At 47.9% G+C, this 18150-nt stretch overlaps 1 protein-coding gene across 1 annotated transcript in view; it reads left to right on the forward strand.

The window, feature by feature from the left end:
• The window catches only part of IGF1R (insulin like growth factor 1 receptor), a 319543-nt gene that overhangs the window by 266727 nt on the left and 34666 nt on the right, over nucleotides 1-18150 (forward strand). Inside the window, exons 6-10 of the mRNA XM_079698796.1 lie at nucleotides 8857-9071; nucleotides 10969-11095; nucleotides 12591-12829; nucleotides 15331-15498; nucleotides 15686-15890. Of these exons, the coding sequence (XP_079554922.1) occupies nucleotides 8857-9071; nucleotides 10969-11095; nucleotides 12591-12829; nucleotides 15331-15498; nucleotides 15686-15890 (954 nt within the window). The remainder of the gene's footprint in view (nucleotides 1-8856; nucleotides 9072-10968; nucleotides 11096-12590; nucleotides 12830-15330; nucleotides 15499-15685; nucleotides 15891-18150) is intronic.

Here is an 18150-nt window from a genome sequence, read left to right on the forward strand (position 1 = left end):
TGACCCATCCAGGGTTACGTGTCTGACTGTGGCCAGCAAAGCAGCAGATGGGGCTGCAGTAGGGGCTGCCAAAAGCACTGGGAGTGGGTCTAAAGTGCTTACCTCTCCATGAAATCATCATTTATGGGTCCCTTATCTGCCTCAGGGTGCTGTAGTCCGCTACGTAAAAGCCATTCCATCTTTTCAGATGTATTAGAACATCAGAGATTTGGAGGCATATGAACAGTTCATTTTGTTACAAAGAAATCTTGATTCACAGAATTGTTTCTATTGATCAGCTTGTACGATTTGTGCTACTGATAGAATTTTTGCCTTCTGCAGAGACCTGCTTTGTGATAAGGGTTTTAAACTAGCCGGAGGCCTTTCACCAGAGGAGGAATAAAAGCGGGTGCTTCCTGCACGCGCAATTTCTCTCCAGCACTTAGCCCAGGTGTTCCTTTGCATACATGCTTCTCTTCACCGACCACCCCCCCGCCCTTTAAATACAGCTCTTGCCTGGTTTTAAGCTAATGCTTTGAAATAAAAGGAGACATCCATTAATGAGTTAATTCCTTCTAAAGAGAATTTGGGGAAATAATTTAGGAGAGCAAGAGGTGGGAAGGTCATGAGAAAGGTTGTCCTTGCTGATTTATGTGCCCCGACTGGATAAAGTTACCGCATAAGGGTTTCCTTACAGCCTTCCTGCTTTTTCTCAGACTCACTCTTGGTCAGTCTTAAATTCTTAAAATTCCATCATCTGATATAGCTAAAGAGAGAGGGCAGCTCTTCATTCCATCCTTGAAAAACACACTGTCCTCCCCGCTGGGAACACTGATTCTTTAGAAAAATGTCTTTCTTTTGGTGAATCCTAGTAGGCTGCCACTGTGCCCAGACCAAGTGTCCCAGGTCACCGACATGGCAAACCGAGGCTCTGCCAATTTGAGGTGATGGTGTTACTGTTGGTTGTATTAAATTTTAAAATGAATTTTAGCACAGTTCTTTTATTTTTTTTCCTCCAAGTAGGTTTGTGTTTCTGGAAACCCTGGTGTTGGTAAGCACTTTTGCTTTGGCGTATTGGTACCTGCAAGTCTTCCTGCTGCTTGAGGATACACATTCTTTTTTTTTTTCCCAGGCTGAGCAAGTGATATACATAGAGGGGAAAGCTAACAGGAGAGTTTCATTAACTTTTATTAGGAATTATTACATGATGTGATTACCTTTCAGTTGTGTATTAACTAAAAGTATTATGCACTTGAGTGTAGCTGAAAATTAAAGTGTGATTTTTATTTGCAAGAATATTTATGATGTATTTCTCATTATCTGAATCACGTGTAAAACCCAAAGTCCCAGTGGGGTCTTCTTACAGATGTATGTCATTGCTTAGGTGTTTGGGCCACTTCCAAGCTCAGCTAAGCTTCAGGCCCCTGCCCTGCTGATAGTACTTTAGATGTCAGGGAAGGGCAATGGTGAACCTGCTGCTGGTTAGTAGCCCTTGTAGCTCTGAGGATGCTGGGCTTCTAGCCTTGGATTCCTGCCTGCCATTGTTTGGAGGCTCTCTCTTTAGATAGAGCTTGAGAACCTTGCCTCTCTTGATGGGAGCTGTGTTCTCTCAGCTGCCTTCCTCACCCATGACCAAAAATGTATGGGTCATCCTCGCTTGTGATGAATACCCCTGCTGGCTTTGTATCAGGTGTGACCAGTAGCAACAACTCAATTCTGTATTTCTCAGATTTAGGAAGAGGGTTAGGTCCAGCCCCTTTGCCTACTCCCCTCACTCCTGTAAGAAGGGAAGAGTCACACAGATACAGAGAACAAACTAGTGGTTACCAGTGGGGAGAGGGAAGGAGGGAGGGGCAATTTAGGAGTAGGGGATTAAGAGGTACAAACTATTACATGTAAAATAAATAAGCTACAAGGATATATTGTACAACACAGGGAACATAGCCGATATTTTATAACTATAAATGGAATATAACCTTTAAAAATTGTGAATCACTGTGTGTACACATGCAACTTATATAATATTGTACGTCAACTATACTTCAATAAAAATAAATAAATTTTTAAAAAGAATGCAAAATGAGCTGTAAAAAGAGACAGTCTTCTGCTCAAACCTGAAAAAAAAGAAAAAAAAGGGAAGAGTCAGAGGGAGGAAGAGAAGAAAGGTAGATGATAAATAGATAAATGCCAGCAGTGCCGAGCAGAACTTGCAGAGTGCTACAGGGAAAGAAAAGACACATGCCATGGGCATGAAAAAGAGTCAGGTATCTGATTAAGAAGATCAGACAGGGGACTTCCCTGGCAGTCCAGTGGTTAAGACTTTGCCTTCCAATGCAGGGGGTGCGGCTTCGATCCCTTGTCGGGGAGCCAAGATCCCACATGCCTCCTGGCCAAGAAACCAAAACATAAAACAGAAGCAATATTGTAACAGATTCAATAAAGACTTTAAAAATGGTCCACATCAAAAAAACCTTAAAAAAGAAAAAAACAAAAACAAAAGAAGAAGAAGATCAGACAGGCTTCTGAGAAGAGGTGGCTTTTGAGATAGGCCTTGGAGGGTTTCCAGAAACAGTAAGCAGAGGGTAAAGAAAGGCATTTCAGGACAGGCAGCAGCAGCAAAGGCAACGAGTTGGGGCATCCTGGGACCTGTTTGGCAAATAATACTGGAGAGGTAGGTGGTATGAGAATTACGTAAGCTGTTATGCACCCAGGTGTGGAGGTTATAATTTGGATAGGCAGTGGAACCTTTTCAGGGCTTTTGAACATTTCACTTGAGTGTGCTTTTGGTGTAAGCCAAGATGACTTTTACCCCACGGGTTCCCACACTTTGCTGTACATTAGAATCATCTGGGGGCTTTTAAGAAATCCTGATGCCCAAGATGCACTCTGTCCTAATTCAATCAAAATGTTTGGGGTGGGGCTTCCCTGGTGGCGCAGTGGTTGAGAGTCCGCCTGCCGATGCAGGGGACACGGGTTCGTGCCCCGGTCCGGGAAGATCCCACATGCCGCAGAGCGGCTGGGCCCGTGAGCCATGGCCGCTGAGCCTGCGCGTCCAGAGCCTGTGCTCCGCAATGGGAGAGGCCACAACAGTGAGAGGCCCGCATACCAAAAAAAAAAAAAAATGTTTGGGGGTGGGATCCAAGCATCATTGCTTTTCAAAAGATTCCCAGGTAATTTCAATATGCAGCAAAGATTGGAAACCACTACTTTACCCCTTTATTCCTTCTTCTCTGAAGCATATCCCCAAAACCCTTTGATTTTTTTGCCTAAATATTTTCTTGTCACACTGTTCCTTAAAGTATGATTTTTCTTGTACCTCTCATAACCAATGAGAATATAAGTAAGTGCTTCCATTTTGTTCAGTGGGAAGAAAGTTTTGTAGCCTTTTGTTTTGGTGGAGAACAGACAAATTTGTAGTACAGAGATCCTTTGTATGTGTCACCCTTAGCTTTCCAAACTGGAACTGAGACCCATCTCCAAATGTCTCCTGAGTAGCCCAGACCACGGAGTCAAGTCCAGAGTATGAAATTCAAGAGCGTTACCTGGATTAGACCTCTTAGTCCTCACTCAGAGTGAGCTGATTCTGGAATTTGATGTCCAGGCTGGTGACAGACATAGGCAAAATCACATCGGAACAGACAGCAGGGCTGCTGGTCTCTGGAGAAAGGGGCCGGACAACATAGGCAGTCTTCAGTTTGTCCAGAAGAATTCAGATGGCCAAGGCTTCCTTGAGGACATTACTCTGTGTAAGATGATGTGTTTCTGGAGTAATAACCTTAGACATTAAGAAGATCAAGGTTGGGCTTCCCTGGTGGCACAGTGGTTGAGAGTCCGCCTGCCGATGCAGGGGACACAGGGTCGTGCCCCGGTCTGGGAAGATCCCACATGCCGTGGAGCGGCTGGGCCCCTGAGCCATGGCCGCTGAGCCTGCGCGTCCGGGGCCTGTGCTTTGCAACGGGAGAGGCCACAACAGTGAGAGGCCCGCGTACTGCAAAAAAAAAAAAAAAAAAAAAAAGAGGATCAAGGTCGTGCTATTTTGGAAGGAAATGGATTTTGGAATACACATGTACAAGATTCCTATGAAATGGCTAATTTTTTAGCACTTGAATAAGAAAGATAATATTTCTGTTCTCTGAAAAAATTTCCTTATTTGAACAACCGTATTTTGTGATACATCAGATAAATGAATTAAAATTTCAAATTAGTTGGTGCCACCAAGGATTGTTGCCCTGAAAAGAATAAGAGTAGATGGAGGTGATGGGTTATAAGAATTGGAATTCTTGGATGCAGTTAGGCATCTCTGCTCATGTTCCCACCACTTGACTGCAGCACTTTGTGCTTTATTCTGCCTTCTTGCAACTCTAAGATTAGGTTGCAACATGGCTATACTTTAACACTTCTTCCAGACTTCCAAAAAATATACACTCAGACATGTGACTCAGCAGTTCCAGGTTCTACCCCAGTATCTACCCAAGAGAAATGAAAATGTGTCCACACAAGACTTGTATGTGATTGCTCATAGCAGTGTTATTCATGATACCAACCCCCACCACCACCAAAATACCCCACTGGAAACAATCCAAATGTCCATCAGCAGGTAAATGGATAAATAAAATGTGGCACAATTACTGCCCAACAATAATGTAACAACATGAGCGAACCTCAAAAACATTAGGCTAAGTGAAAAAAAGTCAGACACAAAAGGCTACACATTTTGTGATTCCATTAATATGTGCTTTGTAGAAAAGGCAAAACTATGGAGGCAGAAAGCAGATCAGTGAAGAGCTGGGGATGGAATTGGAGATTGACCACCATCGGTAATGAAGAACTTTGGCATGACGGAAATGTTCTGAAGCTGCATCGTGGTGATGGTTGGACACCTGTATGAATTTACTGAAGCTTCTGGAACTGTACACTTATAATGAGTGAATTTTTTTGGTAGATAAATTATACCTCAGTAAAGCTGTTTTTAAAACCCTCAAAGAGGAAACGTTTTCGGAGTATCTGTTTGGTGCCTGGTGCCACTTGAATATAAATTCCCACCCTTGCTGAACCTCCGAGGCTGGTGTAAATATTGAACTTTGGGGGAGATTGGACATGGTATAAAGCAATCCGTTGCAGACACGTTGGAGGCAGCATACGTGAAAAGACCAAATCCTGCATCAGTTGGCTCGGCTGCTGGAGACAAGCCCCCATGTGCTGGGTTCTGATGCCCCCGAGGGACCGCCCGAAAGAGGCCATGGTTTTTTCTTTGAAAAATGAAAAGGACTAATGATTTTTTTTTTCCAATTTGTCAGCAAAGTTTGGAAAGGGGGGAATGTCCCTTCCTGCCCCCATGTGCTGGAGACCCCACCCTCAGCCCCATCTGTCCCAGGTGGGGAGAAGCCAAAGAAATACCTTGCCTAGAGTTATTGCTTAGTGAGAGTGGAGATGACGCTCCACCCCGATCTTTGGATTCCCACGTGCAGTGGTCCGAGCCCTGGACCCGGGGCTGTCTTCTAAGTACCACTCGAATCCCCAGCACTTCTCCTTCGTTTGCATCCCCATCCTTCCTGCCCTTCATTCGAGCAGGCGGGGAGGTGGTGGTGTTGACAACTCAGAAGTAGGACAGCCCTGAGACTGGAGCCATAAATAAAACAGTTAGGTGTATAGTATGTGCTGGGCGTTTAGAATATTGATGCAGATAATATATAGATGTCCTCGAGGAGATAACCTCCCACATTGGTCTACATTTTGGCAGATGGGGCCCACCCAAGCGTAGAAACAAACATTTTTTGCAACCTTGAGGAGAGCTGGGGCCAGGATACCAATATAGATAAAACCCAGGCACCACAGGGCCTGTGTAAGGGACAGAAGAATAAACAGATTTTTTTTTAAATATGTTTTGAATGTAAAGGCAGTCAGCTTAGAAACAATTAGGAAATCACATTACAGAATAATTGACTTAAACAGGCATTTCCTTTAGGGAACAATAAAATCTAAGTGTGTCTATGTGTGTGTTGAAGATATGCAGACAAGTTTCTGCCTTTTACCGGCTCTTAATCCTCACCTGATCGTGGAAGGAATGTGTGGGCAGCCGGGCTTCCAGCTGGGGTTGGGAAAACAAGAGCAGTATTGACAGACACCTCGTGAATAGCTTGATTATCATTGTGTTGAGGGTTTCACTTTTATTTTTCTGTTGCTTACACAAGCTCGGTAACGCCCGGGTTTTATTGATATTGGTATCCTGGCTCCAGGGCTTCTCAGTGTTGTAAAAAAATGTTTATGTTTACTGTAAAAAGATAATCTTGCTTTTCAAAGTGATTAGTCACATACACAGAATTTCAGTGTGCCTGCCATTCATTTGTCAAATTCCTGATTTATAATTCATGCTCCCTCCCCTGGGGAGAAGCATGTTTTGTTCAGAAGGTATTTTCGGTGCGGTTATGTTCTCTGTTAGTGAAATTAGTTTACTAAAATAAAAGCCTCATCCTAGGTTGAGTCAGCAATTTGACCTGGGTAATTGGCCTTTACTCCCAGCCCAGAGCTTTCTGCACCAACAAGGAGATTTTGTCCCGTGTGGCCTACTTGGGAACCTGGGAGCAGCCAGACCCACGGGGTTCGTGTTGATGCTGCAGAGTGGCCTTCAGAGCTGGGAGTATTCCGAGGGCAAGAGTGGCCTATGATAGGAGGCATCTGCCTCCACCTTGAACCCCTCCTCCGGTTGTATAACTCTGCGGACACCCCTTCTCCCGGCAGCATCACCTGCAGCCTGGCAGTGAGGGAGCAGATGGGGGGGCACCGTGGATCCCACCTTCCACATGCCACGCCACCCTCGTGCACACACGAAGTGCCACGCCACCCTACGTACCACTCTTGTGGTACGTAGCCCAAGTCTAGATTCCTTTGGACAATGTCTTACGTTCCTTTTCCAGCAGATGCTGGGGAGTGAGCTCTTGCTGAAAGGAAAGGATTTGTTGACTTGCCAGTTTTTGTCACCTGGTTTGGTGGCCGTGAACGTGTCGAGGCCTCAGGTGGGTTTGTGAGGAGCCTGGCTTGGTTTTTGAGGTGCTGCCTCTGGACTCATTGGCTCATTGCGCCCCTGTGTGGGCAGGATCCTCACCCCTACCCCCAGCACCTGCGCGGACGTGACCCGGTGCTCGTGGAGGGACTGGGCTTCAGGCCGAGGGAGCAGATCCCCCTCAGCTCAGTAGCTCCTCCTGGGCCCTTAAAACCGACAGGGAGCTCATATGACACCGTTTGGGCCCCTTGTTGTCCAATAAGTGAGTAAACGGAGCTACAGAAAGCACTGAGTGACCTGCCTGTGGCTGTGCAGCTCATAAATGGCATTGACAGTCCTGGACCCCTGTCTCTGAATGCCTCATGAATTCCCAGGGAAATGTACAGGTGGGCTTCACAGCACTGGAACCATAGCTTTTGCTTTGCTCTCAATGAGTGAGACTCAGGCTGTGGACTGACCGGCGGGTAGAGTCCTGGTAGAGGTCCTGGTCTGGGTGTAAGTGAACCTCACCAGATGCACAGAGGTGCCCAGTGAACACCACCCGGGGCAGAGGAGGTCTCTGGGCTTCTGTCTGGGCTGTCCCAGGTCTGGGAAGAAGGTTGGGATCCTTTCCTTCTCTACTATTTATGTGTTGGATCCCTGAGTGGGTCCTAGAAATAGCTCAAAATGTGGCACCAGTTCTTAGACTCAGTTTTGTAGAAGGTGCTTGAGTGAGCCCCAGAAGGAAACAGGCTGGGGGATAGGAGGGGGAGAAGGGTCTGAGTTCTGTGGGGAGCAGACCTGTCAGCACAGAGGACTCAGATGGCATCTGTGACCCTGCCTGCCTGGTTTACCAATGGACCCAGACAGAAAGGACCTGCAAGGCTCTTTCTCCAGACCCCAAGCTGGAGCTGTCTGCTCTCTTGCCTCCCCGGGTATGGGTTTGTCTCTGGGTGGCCAGTGCTAGTGGTTGCCGATGCTGGCTGTCCCCCCACCTCTCCTTCAGAAGCAGCTGGGTCTGCTGCTTCTGTGTCCACCCACTGGGAGCAGGACCGATGTCTGACGTGGTCGGCTTTGGACCTCCAGCCCCTCGGTGGTGCCCAGCGTCTGTTAGACCAGTGCTTCTCCAAGTGTGGTCCCAGCATCACCTGGGCGCTGGTTAAAAATGCAGATTCTCAGCCCACCCAGACTTCCTAATGAGAAACTCCTGGGGTGGGGCTCAGCCCTCTGAAAATAAGCTTTGTGCACCCTAAACTTGTTGGACACTGAGTTGCTGTTGCCTGGTTGGGTGGCCTGGGGGAATGCCCATTGGGGGCCATTTATCTTCCCCCACCTTCCCCGGGGACTTCGGCTGAGGCTTTTCAGGGTGGGGTAAATCTGGAGGAGGGAGCTGACCCAGGGTTGGTCCACCCCCGAGTCTGTCTCCCTGTCCCATTCTCTCTCCTACCCCGTCATATGCTGCTGACAGCACGGATGGGATGGGATTTACCCCCAAGGATAATGGCAGACTTTCTACAGCAAATTTGTAAGCTGTTCCGGTTGAGTGGCAGAGCATATCTGTTCTCCCATGGACTGATTTCAAGCTCATTGTACATACTCTGCTTCAGAGAAATAACCAGAGGCATTTCTAGGGAATGATTTGAGTAGCATCCTCCAGTGTGAGAAGCATTATTGTTGGTAATAGGGGTCATCAAATTAATTAGTGTTTTATCTATTTGATATTGTCCTTGAATCATATCGTTGCTATTAACAGTGACTATTCTTTCTTAGATACCGTTAATAACTACATCTCTTACCCGCAAAGGCAGTGTTTTCTGGAGCTTTGTGGCGAAGAGGCACAGCATGGGGTGTCTGGTGGCAAAGGGCAAGGATGCTGATGCTGATTTCTGTGCTTCTAGGAATTACTCCTTCTACGTCCTCGACAACCAGAACTTGCAACAGCTGTGGGACTGGGACCACCGCAACCTGACCATCAAAGCCGGGAAAATGTACTTTGCTTTCAATCCCAAATTGTGTGTCTCCGAGATTTACCGCATGGAGGAAGTGACGGGGACTAAAGGGCGCCAGAGCAAAGGGGACATAAACACCAGGAACAACGGAGAGAGAGCCTCCTGTGAGTGGACCCTCCTCCTGTCTACACAGCAGCTTCCGTTCGTGGCCCCCTCCTTGTTTCACATGAGGCCTCCTTAACGAGCACTTTGCTCACACGTGGATATCTTCAAAGGCAGTAGTGGGGCAGATTCATACTTGTAAATTTTCCATAGCATCTATTTGTGTGTGCTAAACATTTATAAACGTGTTCTCACTCAGATTTTAAAGAGGTGCTTACAGAATACACAGAGTTAAGTGTCTTTTATGCTCAGGCACACCGTTGGATTATTTTCTAGGGGAGAGCTGGTCCTGTCCAGCCCCGGGAGGGAGCAAGCCCGGCCCTCCGTCTCCACACAGAGTGGAGGGGAGGCCAGGGGCCCCTGTCCCTGACCTGGCCTCCACCTGGTTCCTACCACAACATGAAAGGTGGAGGGAGCCTGCCTCCCTGGATTGATACTGCTTTTTCAATTTAGAACAATATAATTATAATGTTACACTGGTTATGTGACTTCTGCTTTAAGGTTTTGCCTCTAAGCGGTGAGTTTCTCACCTAACCCTGTATGTAAAACTGCTTTTAAAAATGGTGTGGTTCTGTGTGGCTGGATCAAGTTATAAAAATAGTCTCTCCACCATCGGCTTTTGATAAGGGACAGGTATTAGAAAAGAATAATCTACGTGATCCAGGGAGATTTGCACGTGCGCTCACGGGCGCAAGAGAATCTGCGAAACCATCAGCATTGGACTTCGTTTTGCTGGCTCTGGATTTACCTGGTAGACACTCGAGTTGCTCAGGAAGAGTTTTTAGAGTCGAGAAACCAGACGCAGAGCTGAAGGCCTTTCTCCCTCACATGCCCCGCCACAGCCCTCACCACATTCCCCGTTCAGACCATAGCAGAAGCGGATGCGCAGAGTGCTGTCGAAGTGTTTTCCTTAGAGTGGGCCAGTCTGACCTGTCAGGTCATGCATACAGTAGCCATTTATTTTCCCTTGAAAATGAAATCATGTTTCCTCTCTAAATAACACTTTAGCAGGAACTGCAGCGTTTTTCCCATCTCAATCCATCACGTTTTGCCCCAGAGACTTCTCAGTTTTTAACTGCCTTTAGCCTCTTCTTCACCTGCTGAGGGTGCAGTGGGAGTCGGGCAGACACAGGGGGAAGGACAATTTGTAGGAGAGCTTCGTGTCTTCACGAGGGAGGCTGTCATCAGTTCTTCCCGGGTTCTCATCACAGTTTGAATCAGGTCCGGGAGCACGAGGGGGCTCGGGGCAGCATCCCCGTCATGCCTCACCAGCAGAGGCTTCCTTCCCACAGAGCGCAGAAGGCTGTTCCAAGTGAAATGGGTCCGATCAGCGCTCAATCCATTCCCCGCGGCGCGTCAGCGCTAGCTGGAGCCGCCAAGGCGTTCTTGTGTCCTTGCACAGGAAGGTGTCAATACCGCGTGCGGACTAAGAAAAGTTCCCCTCTGTGGCACAGCTGCTCTGTTACCCGTCTTTGGTGATTTGACGCAAGCGGGCAGATATCCACAATTGCAAGACAGGTGTCATCATGTCTAAGAAGAGTCCACCCAGCATCAAGGTCCACTCTCACCTTCCCCAGCCCCTTGGGTGGCCTGCGTCTTAGGGAAGAGCAGAGAGACAAGGCCACCTTGCTCCATCCAGAGGTCCTTCTCTTCCAGGTTAGGAATCACTCCAGGGCCACCAAGTGTACTAGAGCAAAGGACCGAGCCCCTTGGAGGCCACGTAGCACAATGTTTGGATCCTTAGTAGAAACAAGAGAGCCACTGAGAAGTCCAAAAAGGGGCTTTGCAAGTACAGACAGCTTTGGGGGAGAGGGCCATAGTACAGGGCAGGGGACCTCTCAGACACGTGGAGGGAAAGGACATAGATGGGTGTCACTCATGGGTGTGCCTCTGCCCCAGGTGAAAGTGACGTCCTGCACTTCACCTCCACCACCACGTGGAAGAACCGCATCATCATCACCTGGCACCGGTACCGGCCCCCTGACTACAGGGACCTCATCAGCTTCACCGTCTACTACAAGGAAGCGTGAGTGTCTGTGCTTGGCGACGTGTTGGCAGGGCTTCATCCTCGCCACCCTCCTGTCTGTCATGTGACATCCGTCACCACCAGTGACAGCTACAAACAAAAAAGTGTTAGCTTGAGGCCTTTCATTCTTCAGTGGGTGATTAGAGGTGCTTGAATAAAATAAGTCCAAAGGGGAAAACTTGTTTTGTGGAGAATTAGGTCAGTCCAAACATTCATGAATGGGGATGGAAGGCCTGGTTGCAATATCATTGCAGCCTTGGTCCCCCTAATCCATAGTCTGGGAACACCCCTCAGGATGCTCGGCTCCCCTTGAGGTGACCTCCAGGTGGGTCCATCATCTATTCTGGTCACTCTATCTGTGGCCCCTCCCAAGGTGTGGCCTTCTGCTCTAGGTCATAAGCCTTCCAAAGAAGGGACAGAGAATGGAGAAAGACTGACCTTCATGTCTCAGACCTTTCAGAATTTCTCCCAAAATCTACTGGGGGCTTTTCTTGTGCCTTCAGAGGACGTTTGCCTGCCTGGGCAGCCAGGACATCCCTCCAGGTGGCAGCTCTTCTTGGTCTCCCCCTTCCTTCCTGTGCCTCCTGTATCCAGGTGGTTCCCCTGGGCCTCTTAGTCACCCTCCTCACCCAGGTCCCACCTTGATGCCATAGGTCCCTTTCCCAGGTGCTTGGCTTCCCCGGAGCTGGAACCAGAGCCACCAGTGGCAGCATCTGGTACCCTTTGCCCCTGCTGGAGCCAGGGCCCTGGGAGTGCCCTTGCCATGAGAAAAGCAGGATGCGGGATTATCAGGCATTCATTGTCCCTGCACATGGGAGTCACTCATCTTCCATCACAGCGACAGGGAGGGGTGTGTGAATGTCTGTTTCAGAAGCCAGTGTCTGTCTGGCCCTTTCATCTGAGAGGCGTGGAATCCCTGCCCAACTCCGCATCTGTGCAGAACCATCATCCTCTTTAACAGTCTACCAGTGCTCTGACAGTGACGTTAGTGCCTGAGATAATCTGGAAACTAAATATTTGAATGTTATCAGATACTTAAGCAATCAGAATTGTTTGTGAGCATATTAGATTTTAGAAGCTGTATTTGAGAAGCTGTTTTTCTGTAGCAAAGGCATTTTTCTCCAGAAGTTATTCTTTATCAATAATGATGTTTGCTTTAAACGACTACGCTTGTTTTTTCTTAATGGTGAAAAAATGGGGAAGAGAGGGAAAGAGCATTTGCGTATATTCTTAAGGAGCAGCATTTCCAATCCCAGTAATTATGGAACTTCCTCTTCCTGAGGCAGAGGGTTCGATTCTATAGTGTGTACAGAACTGTGAAACCTGGAGTCCGGTGGCTTAATTTTATTCTTCTATAAAGATCCAATTGATGATTCGTTTTATCTAGAATTCCCATTATAGAAAGTATGATGTGGGAGGCCCTGGGGGGAGGTTTCTGAGAGCTTTGATGTCAGCGGCCTAAAACATTCTCTGAGCTTCATCGATTGTGTTTCAGACCCTTTAAAAACGTCACAGAGTATGACGGGCAGGATGCCTGCGGCTCCAACAGCTGGAACATGGTAGATGTGGACCTCCCACCCAACAAGGACGTGGAGCCCGGCATTTTACTGCATGGACTGAAGCCCTGGACACAGTATGCCGTTTACGTCAAGGCTGTGACCCTCACCATGGTGGAGAATGACCACATCCGTGGAGCCAAGAGCGAGATCTTGTACATTCGCACCAATGCTTCAGGTATTCACGCACCATCCCCGCCGTCCTGCGCCTCGTCAGCTCAGGGTCCTCACTCATGACAAGATGTAGTCAGAGGGCTGACACTGAGCTGTGCCTGTTGTCTCTCCCTGTCCTGGGCCAGTCTGTCTTTTATTTGTCTGTCTTGTCAATATATAATACTGTATCATATTTCTTTCCCACTCCCAATACCCTAGCCTCTTCCAGGCCATCTTCTGGACTTGGTACCACCTTCCATTATCATTCTGACTGTCCTGGACCAGTGAGCTCAGGTCCTCCAGGGTGCTGGGTTGGTCTCATTGGGAGGCCCAGACTGGATACGGTCCTCTAAGGCTGCCCTTCTTGTTTATTTGGACAGTTGGACCTCTGGGGACTGAAACACTGGTTGTTGTTCCAATTACCTCAGGTGGCTCCCTGGTTTCTCACCTTCGTCCTGTAGTGGCTAGGGTTCCAAGAAAGCAGACAAAAGTTGAAAAACATGAGATGAACCATGTTGTGGACATTCCAAGTGTTCACTGATGAAAATGTGCCTCCTTCTCCCCTGATCTCCGTTTTCTAAACCAACTCATTTCTCAACTCCAGAATCTGGAACTAAGGAGAGCAAACATTTGTGTATATTTTCCAAGTATATAAAAACCAGGTTAGGGCTTCCCTGGTGGTGCAGTGGTTGAGAGTCCGCCTGCCAATGCAGGGGACACGGGTTCGTGCCCCGGTCCGGGAAAATCCCATGTGCCGCGGAGCGGCTGGGCCCGTGAGCCATGGCCGCTGAGCCTGCGCGTCCGGAGCCTGTGCTCCGCAACGGGAGAGGCCACAACAGTGAGAGCCCCGCGTACTGCAAAAAAACAAAAAAACAAAAAAAGCAAACAGGTTAGAAGTAGGGAAATGCACATCATTTTAAAAGGCACTGATAAACATTCTTTGATGATAGCCAATACCTAGGCTGCTTTAAAATACGCATAAACTGGCACGAAATGAATTTAAATGGCAAAGAGGGTGAGGGAAAAATGTTGGTGGGGAAATCCTTTTGCTCGTGTTCTCCTGCCCCCTCCTCCCTTCCCCTCCCCTCCCCTGTTCCCTCTCTATGATCCTCTAAGTGGCTACGATCATGTCACTGATGGCACAATGTTTGTATCAATAAATGTGACACAGGCTTCTGATTCTAGGCCTGGGATGTTGTAGCAGAGGCTCAAAGGCAACAGAACAAGTTGTTCAGCCTAAAAATTTGCAAGTAATTCATTGTAGCTAATTTGGGGAAAATAAAAGTCTTTCTTTGTTAAGACCAATTCTTAAGAAACTTGTTTCCTTTCCCCAAAGATAGAAAACAAAGCACTGTACAAATTGAGTCAGTTTGCTCTATTTTGGCATCTGTCCTCACAAGTGGTAGGGACAGAGAATGACTTGGTCCATGGCCTAGGCTTTTTTGTGACAACTGTTACTGAAACATCTAGGGGTGAGCTGTGTGTTTCTAAAGTACTTATTCTAGGAAGCACTAAAGTGGCCTAGCATTCAGTAAAATGTTTTCCCAGAAAAACTTAGTATTAGTCATAACTTTTTCTTAAAGTGTCCTTCCTTACAAGTGTTCAGACCCTTGTGTATGAGATTTTGTACCTTAAGCTTTCAAATTTTAAAAGCAGCTTACATGACCGTTATGCTTAAGTGACATACAACAAAGGTGTCTTTTGCACTTTGGAAAATCTACCAAAATTGATGCTTTTTTCTGAACCCAAAGAGAATAAGAAGATTTCAGTGGTCCCTGGATGCATTTGCCCTTTATACACAGTTCAGCTCCAGGTTTGGGTTTAGGGGCAATAGTAAGTAAATATTGACCAGATTCTTATGCTTTGCCTGTAAATCAATGTTGTTTTGCTGGTAACAGAGTCCATTACTTGAAATCGGGGCTTTATGTGTGTTCGAGGTGTTTTTAGACTGCTTCTCATAGTTATGACTCCATAATGCCATTGAATCATGATTATACAATCAGTAGATTTACTGGCCCTTTGCACCACTTTTTCCTCCAAGCCACCCCCCCTCCCCCCACACACACACACTCTCTCTCCCCAGCACCCTTTTTACTTCCCTCTTTCATTTTGGCTTTTTATCAGAGGTTCAAAATCTCAGATGAAATGCAAGTCAGTCAGTTTTACCATTTGCTAAAACTGCTGGCGTTAAATGTTTTGGAGGATGGCAGCTGTAGTAAATGAGGAAAGTCCAGTGTTTGCGTTAACTGTGGGTTTTAAGTCATCCATTCCAACCCTGGCTGTGCTTCCACCACCCTTTTCCATCTGCAGCTCAGTAATGTTTGTTATCACAGAGAACAGATATTATAAAGGGAAAGTAATACAATTTCTAAACAAGGTTCGGTTTTCATTTTGTGTTTCAGCGTTCACCGCCATTTTCCTGTGGGGATCAGACTTTTGGCTTCTTGTGGGTTTGCGCTGAGTATCTGACAGCCAGGATCTTGGGTTCGTTCCATTTTCTGAAATGTCCTTTGTCCCCCTTTCCAGTTCCTTCCATCCCCCTGGATGTACTCTCAGCATCAAACTCCTCTTCTCAGCTGATCGTGAAGTGGAACCCTCCTTCCCTGCCCAACGGCAACCTGAGCTACTACATCGTAAGGTGGCAGCGCCAGCCCCAGGACAGCTACCTTTACCGGCACAATTACTGCTCCAAAGGTGAGGGTGGGAGAGGCAGGGGACACCTGTGGCTGTGACTCCCAAACCCCGAGGCCACACACACCGGGGCCAGCGTCAGCCGTCTGTCGGGAAGCAGCTGTGGTCGTGAGCCCAGGTGCTGATGGCTCTTCCTTTCCTCACCAGCCTGTGTAACTTGGTTCTCGTTGGGCTACTCTTTCCCAAGCAGACAAAATCCCCATCAGGAAGTACGCCGATGGCACCATCGACGTTGAGGAGGTGACGGAGAATCCCAAGACCGAAGTGTGTGGTGGGGAGAAAGGGCCGTGCTGCGCTTGCCCCAAAACAGAAGCCGAGAAGCAGGCCGAGAAGGAGGAGGCTGAGTACCGCAAGGTCTTCGAGAATTTCCTGCACAACGCCATCTTCGTGCCCAGGTACCGTGTCCTCTGAGAGGGTCCTTGGGCAGGTCCTGGTGCTTTCTCTCCACCCTGTGGTGTGTAGGTCGACAGCCTCAAAGTGAGACCCAGCGGCCGTCGAGGAGGGACAACAGTGTAGGCGGCCAGCTTGGCAAATGGGGTTACTACCCAAGCCACTCAGCCCTCGTGGAAGGGGCCGGAGCTTACGGCCTGGGCTGTGGGGGGCTGTCAGCCTGACAGGTGACAGGTGCAGCTGCCCTGTGGCCGCCCAGCCCCTGTGGGGGGCACGTGGGTGCAGAGAGCAGCAATCACCTGGCCAAGCACACACCAGCAAGCGGAGGAGCCGGGTTTGGGCCCTCGGTTGCCCTTCCCACGCCTCCCTGCGGCCTCCCAGCCTGGCCAAGGTGGAGCGAAGGGAGAGGGAGAGACTCAGAGTCAGTTTTGAAAGGGGCCCAACTTCAAAGCATAACCGAGAGCCACTGGCACCCTTGACAAGCAGTTTGTGAAGCCACGCAAAAGACAGCCTTTCCAAGCCGAGCAGGCCGACGCCAGGGCATCTGTCTGCTCCGCTGCTCCAGCCTCTGCTTCTGCCTAGTGGGGACAAAAGCGGAGGAAAATAAATGTTTAGAGCAGAATTATTCAAATAACAAAAGCTGAGAACATCCCATGTGTCCACCAGGAGATGAATGGATGAACCAATGTGGTCTTGCCCTGCAATGGAATATTATTCAACCCTGTAAAGGAATGAGATTCTGAAGCATGGGCTACCACATGCATGAACCTTGAAAACATTATGCTGAGTGAAAGCATCCAGATGCAGAAGGAGATATTGTATGATTCCATGTGTATGAAATATCTTGAACAGATAGATTCATGGCAACAGAAAGTAGATTAGAGGTCACCAGGGGATGTGGGGAGGGGAAATAGGGTGTTATTCCTTAATGCGTGTAGAACTTCTGTTTGGGGTAATGAAAGATTTTGGAAATAGTGGTGATGGTTACACAGAATTATGAATGTAATTAATGACACTGAAATGTGCACCTAGAAGTGGTTAAAATGACAAAATTTTGTTAGTTTTTTTTTTTAACTTTAAAAGTTTGTTTTACCACAACAAAAAAAAAAAAGAAAGAAAAGTGGAGGGACATTCAGCAGGGCAGCCTTGTGATGTCTGGGGAAGGAGATGGAAACAGAGTGGTGACTGATGGCTCCTTTTTCTTCCTGAAAAATTGTAGCACAGAGTTTAAAAACAACCTCATGCCTGAAATCTGGGCAAAGGAGCAAGATTCAGGCCAGCATTATACCTATGAGCCCGTTTCCTGACCCCTGTGGCGCCCCAGCTGCCAGCCCACTGCCAGTACGTTGTCCTGGGGGTCACTCTTCTTCCACCTCCTGACCCAGAGGGGCACCAGCAGTCCCGAGCTTCTGTTTATCCTGCAGTTGCTTTGCCCTTAAAAGCTCTCTTAGGTTGTAGCAACAAATGGTTTTGAAAGAGACTTTTCTTTTCTGTCACGTGACCTTCCTGATATTTGTATACTAGTCAAAGATAGACATCTTACTTTGAAAAATCATTAAAACAGGAAATCAAGACCTTTTGGAAGTGGAGGCACTATTTCCTTTTCAGAATGAAGCTCTCAGTCACTTAGCAGCTTTATGCCCCCTCCTCTCCTGCGGTTAAAACCATGGAACCTCCCGACCTGCCCCGCCGGTGACATCTCCTGTTCACGGGTGATTGATATGGCTGCAGTTCACATGTTAGTCCAGATATCCTGTATATCATGTGTGGTCTCAAGAATCAAAAAGTTTGAGGATGGAAAAGAGCTCAAAGAAGTTTTAAAACTAGAACCTAGGTTCAGTGGCTTCTCCACCACCCTGATTGACTAACTGTGGGTTTGGGGCTTGGCCCTTCCTCCCCGCACACCGGGGCTCTTTCCCTTCATGGCATTGCTTCTCAACACAGTCCATCGCCCCCCATGCCAGCAGGGGCTTGGCCGGTGTTATTTCCTTTGGACACAGAAGAAGATGGATTTAGAGCATCCCAGACAGGCCAGCAGGAGCCATCTGTTTATTCTCCAGCAGAGGCTGCCGGCTACGTTGCCGACTTTTCCCAAAGACCTGTCCAAGGTTCAGGCTGTTGAGTCCAGGCTTTGGAAAGGTTTCACTGAAGAGCCCCTAGCTTTCTGTTGATAGTTACAAGGCAGTGCCTGTTTTCCTCATCAGTCCAAGAACACAGGATCAGGTGATAGGAAGGCAGAGCTGTGGGTGACACAGATTTCACGAA

This window comes from Hyperoodon ampullatus (assembly GCF_949752795.1).
Source record: "Hyperoodon ampullatus genome assembly, chromosome: 3".
Lineage (NCBI taxonomy): Eukaryota > Metazoa > Chordata > Mammalia > Artiodactyla > Ziphiidae > Hyperoodon > Hyperoodon ampullatus.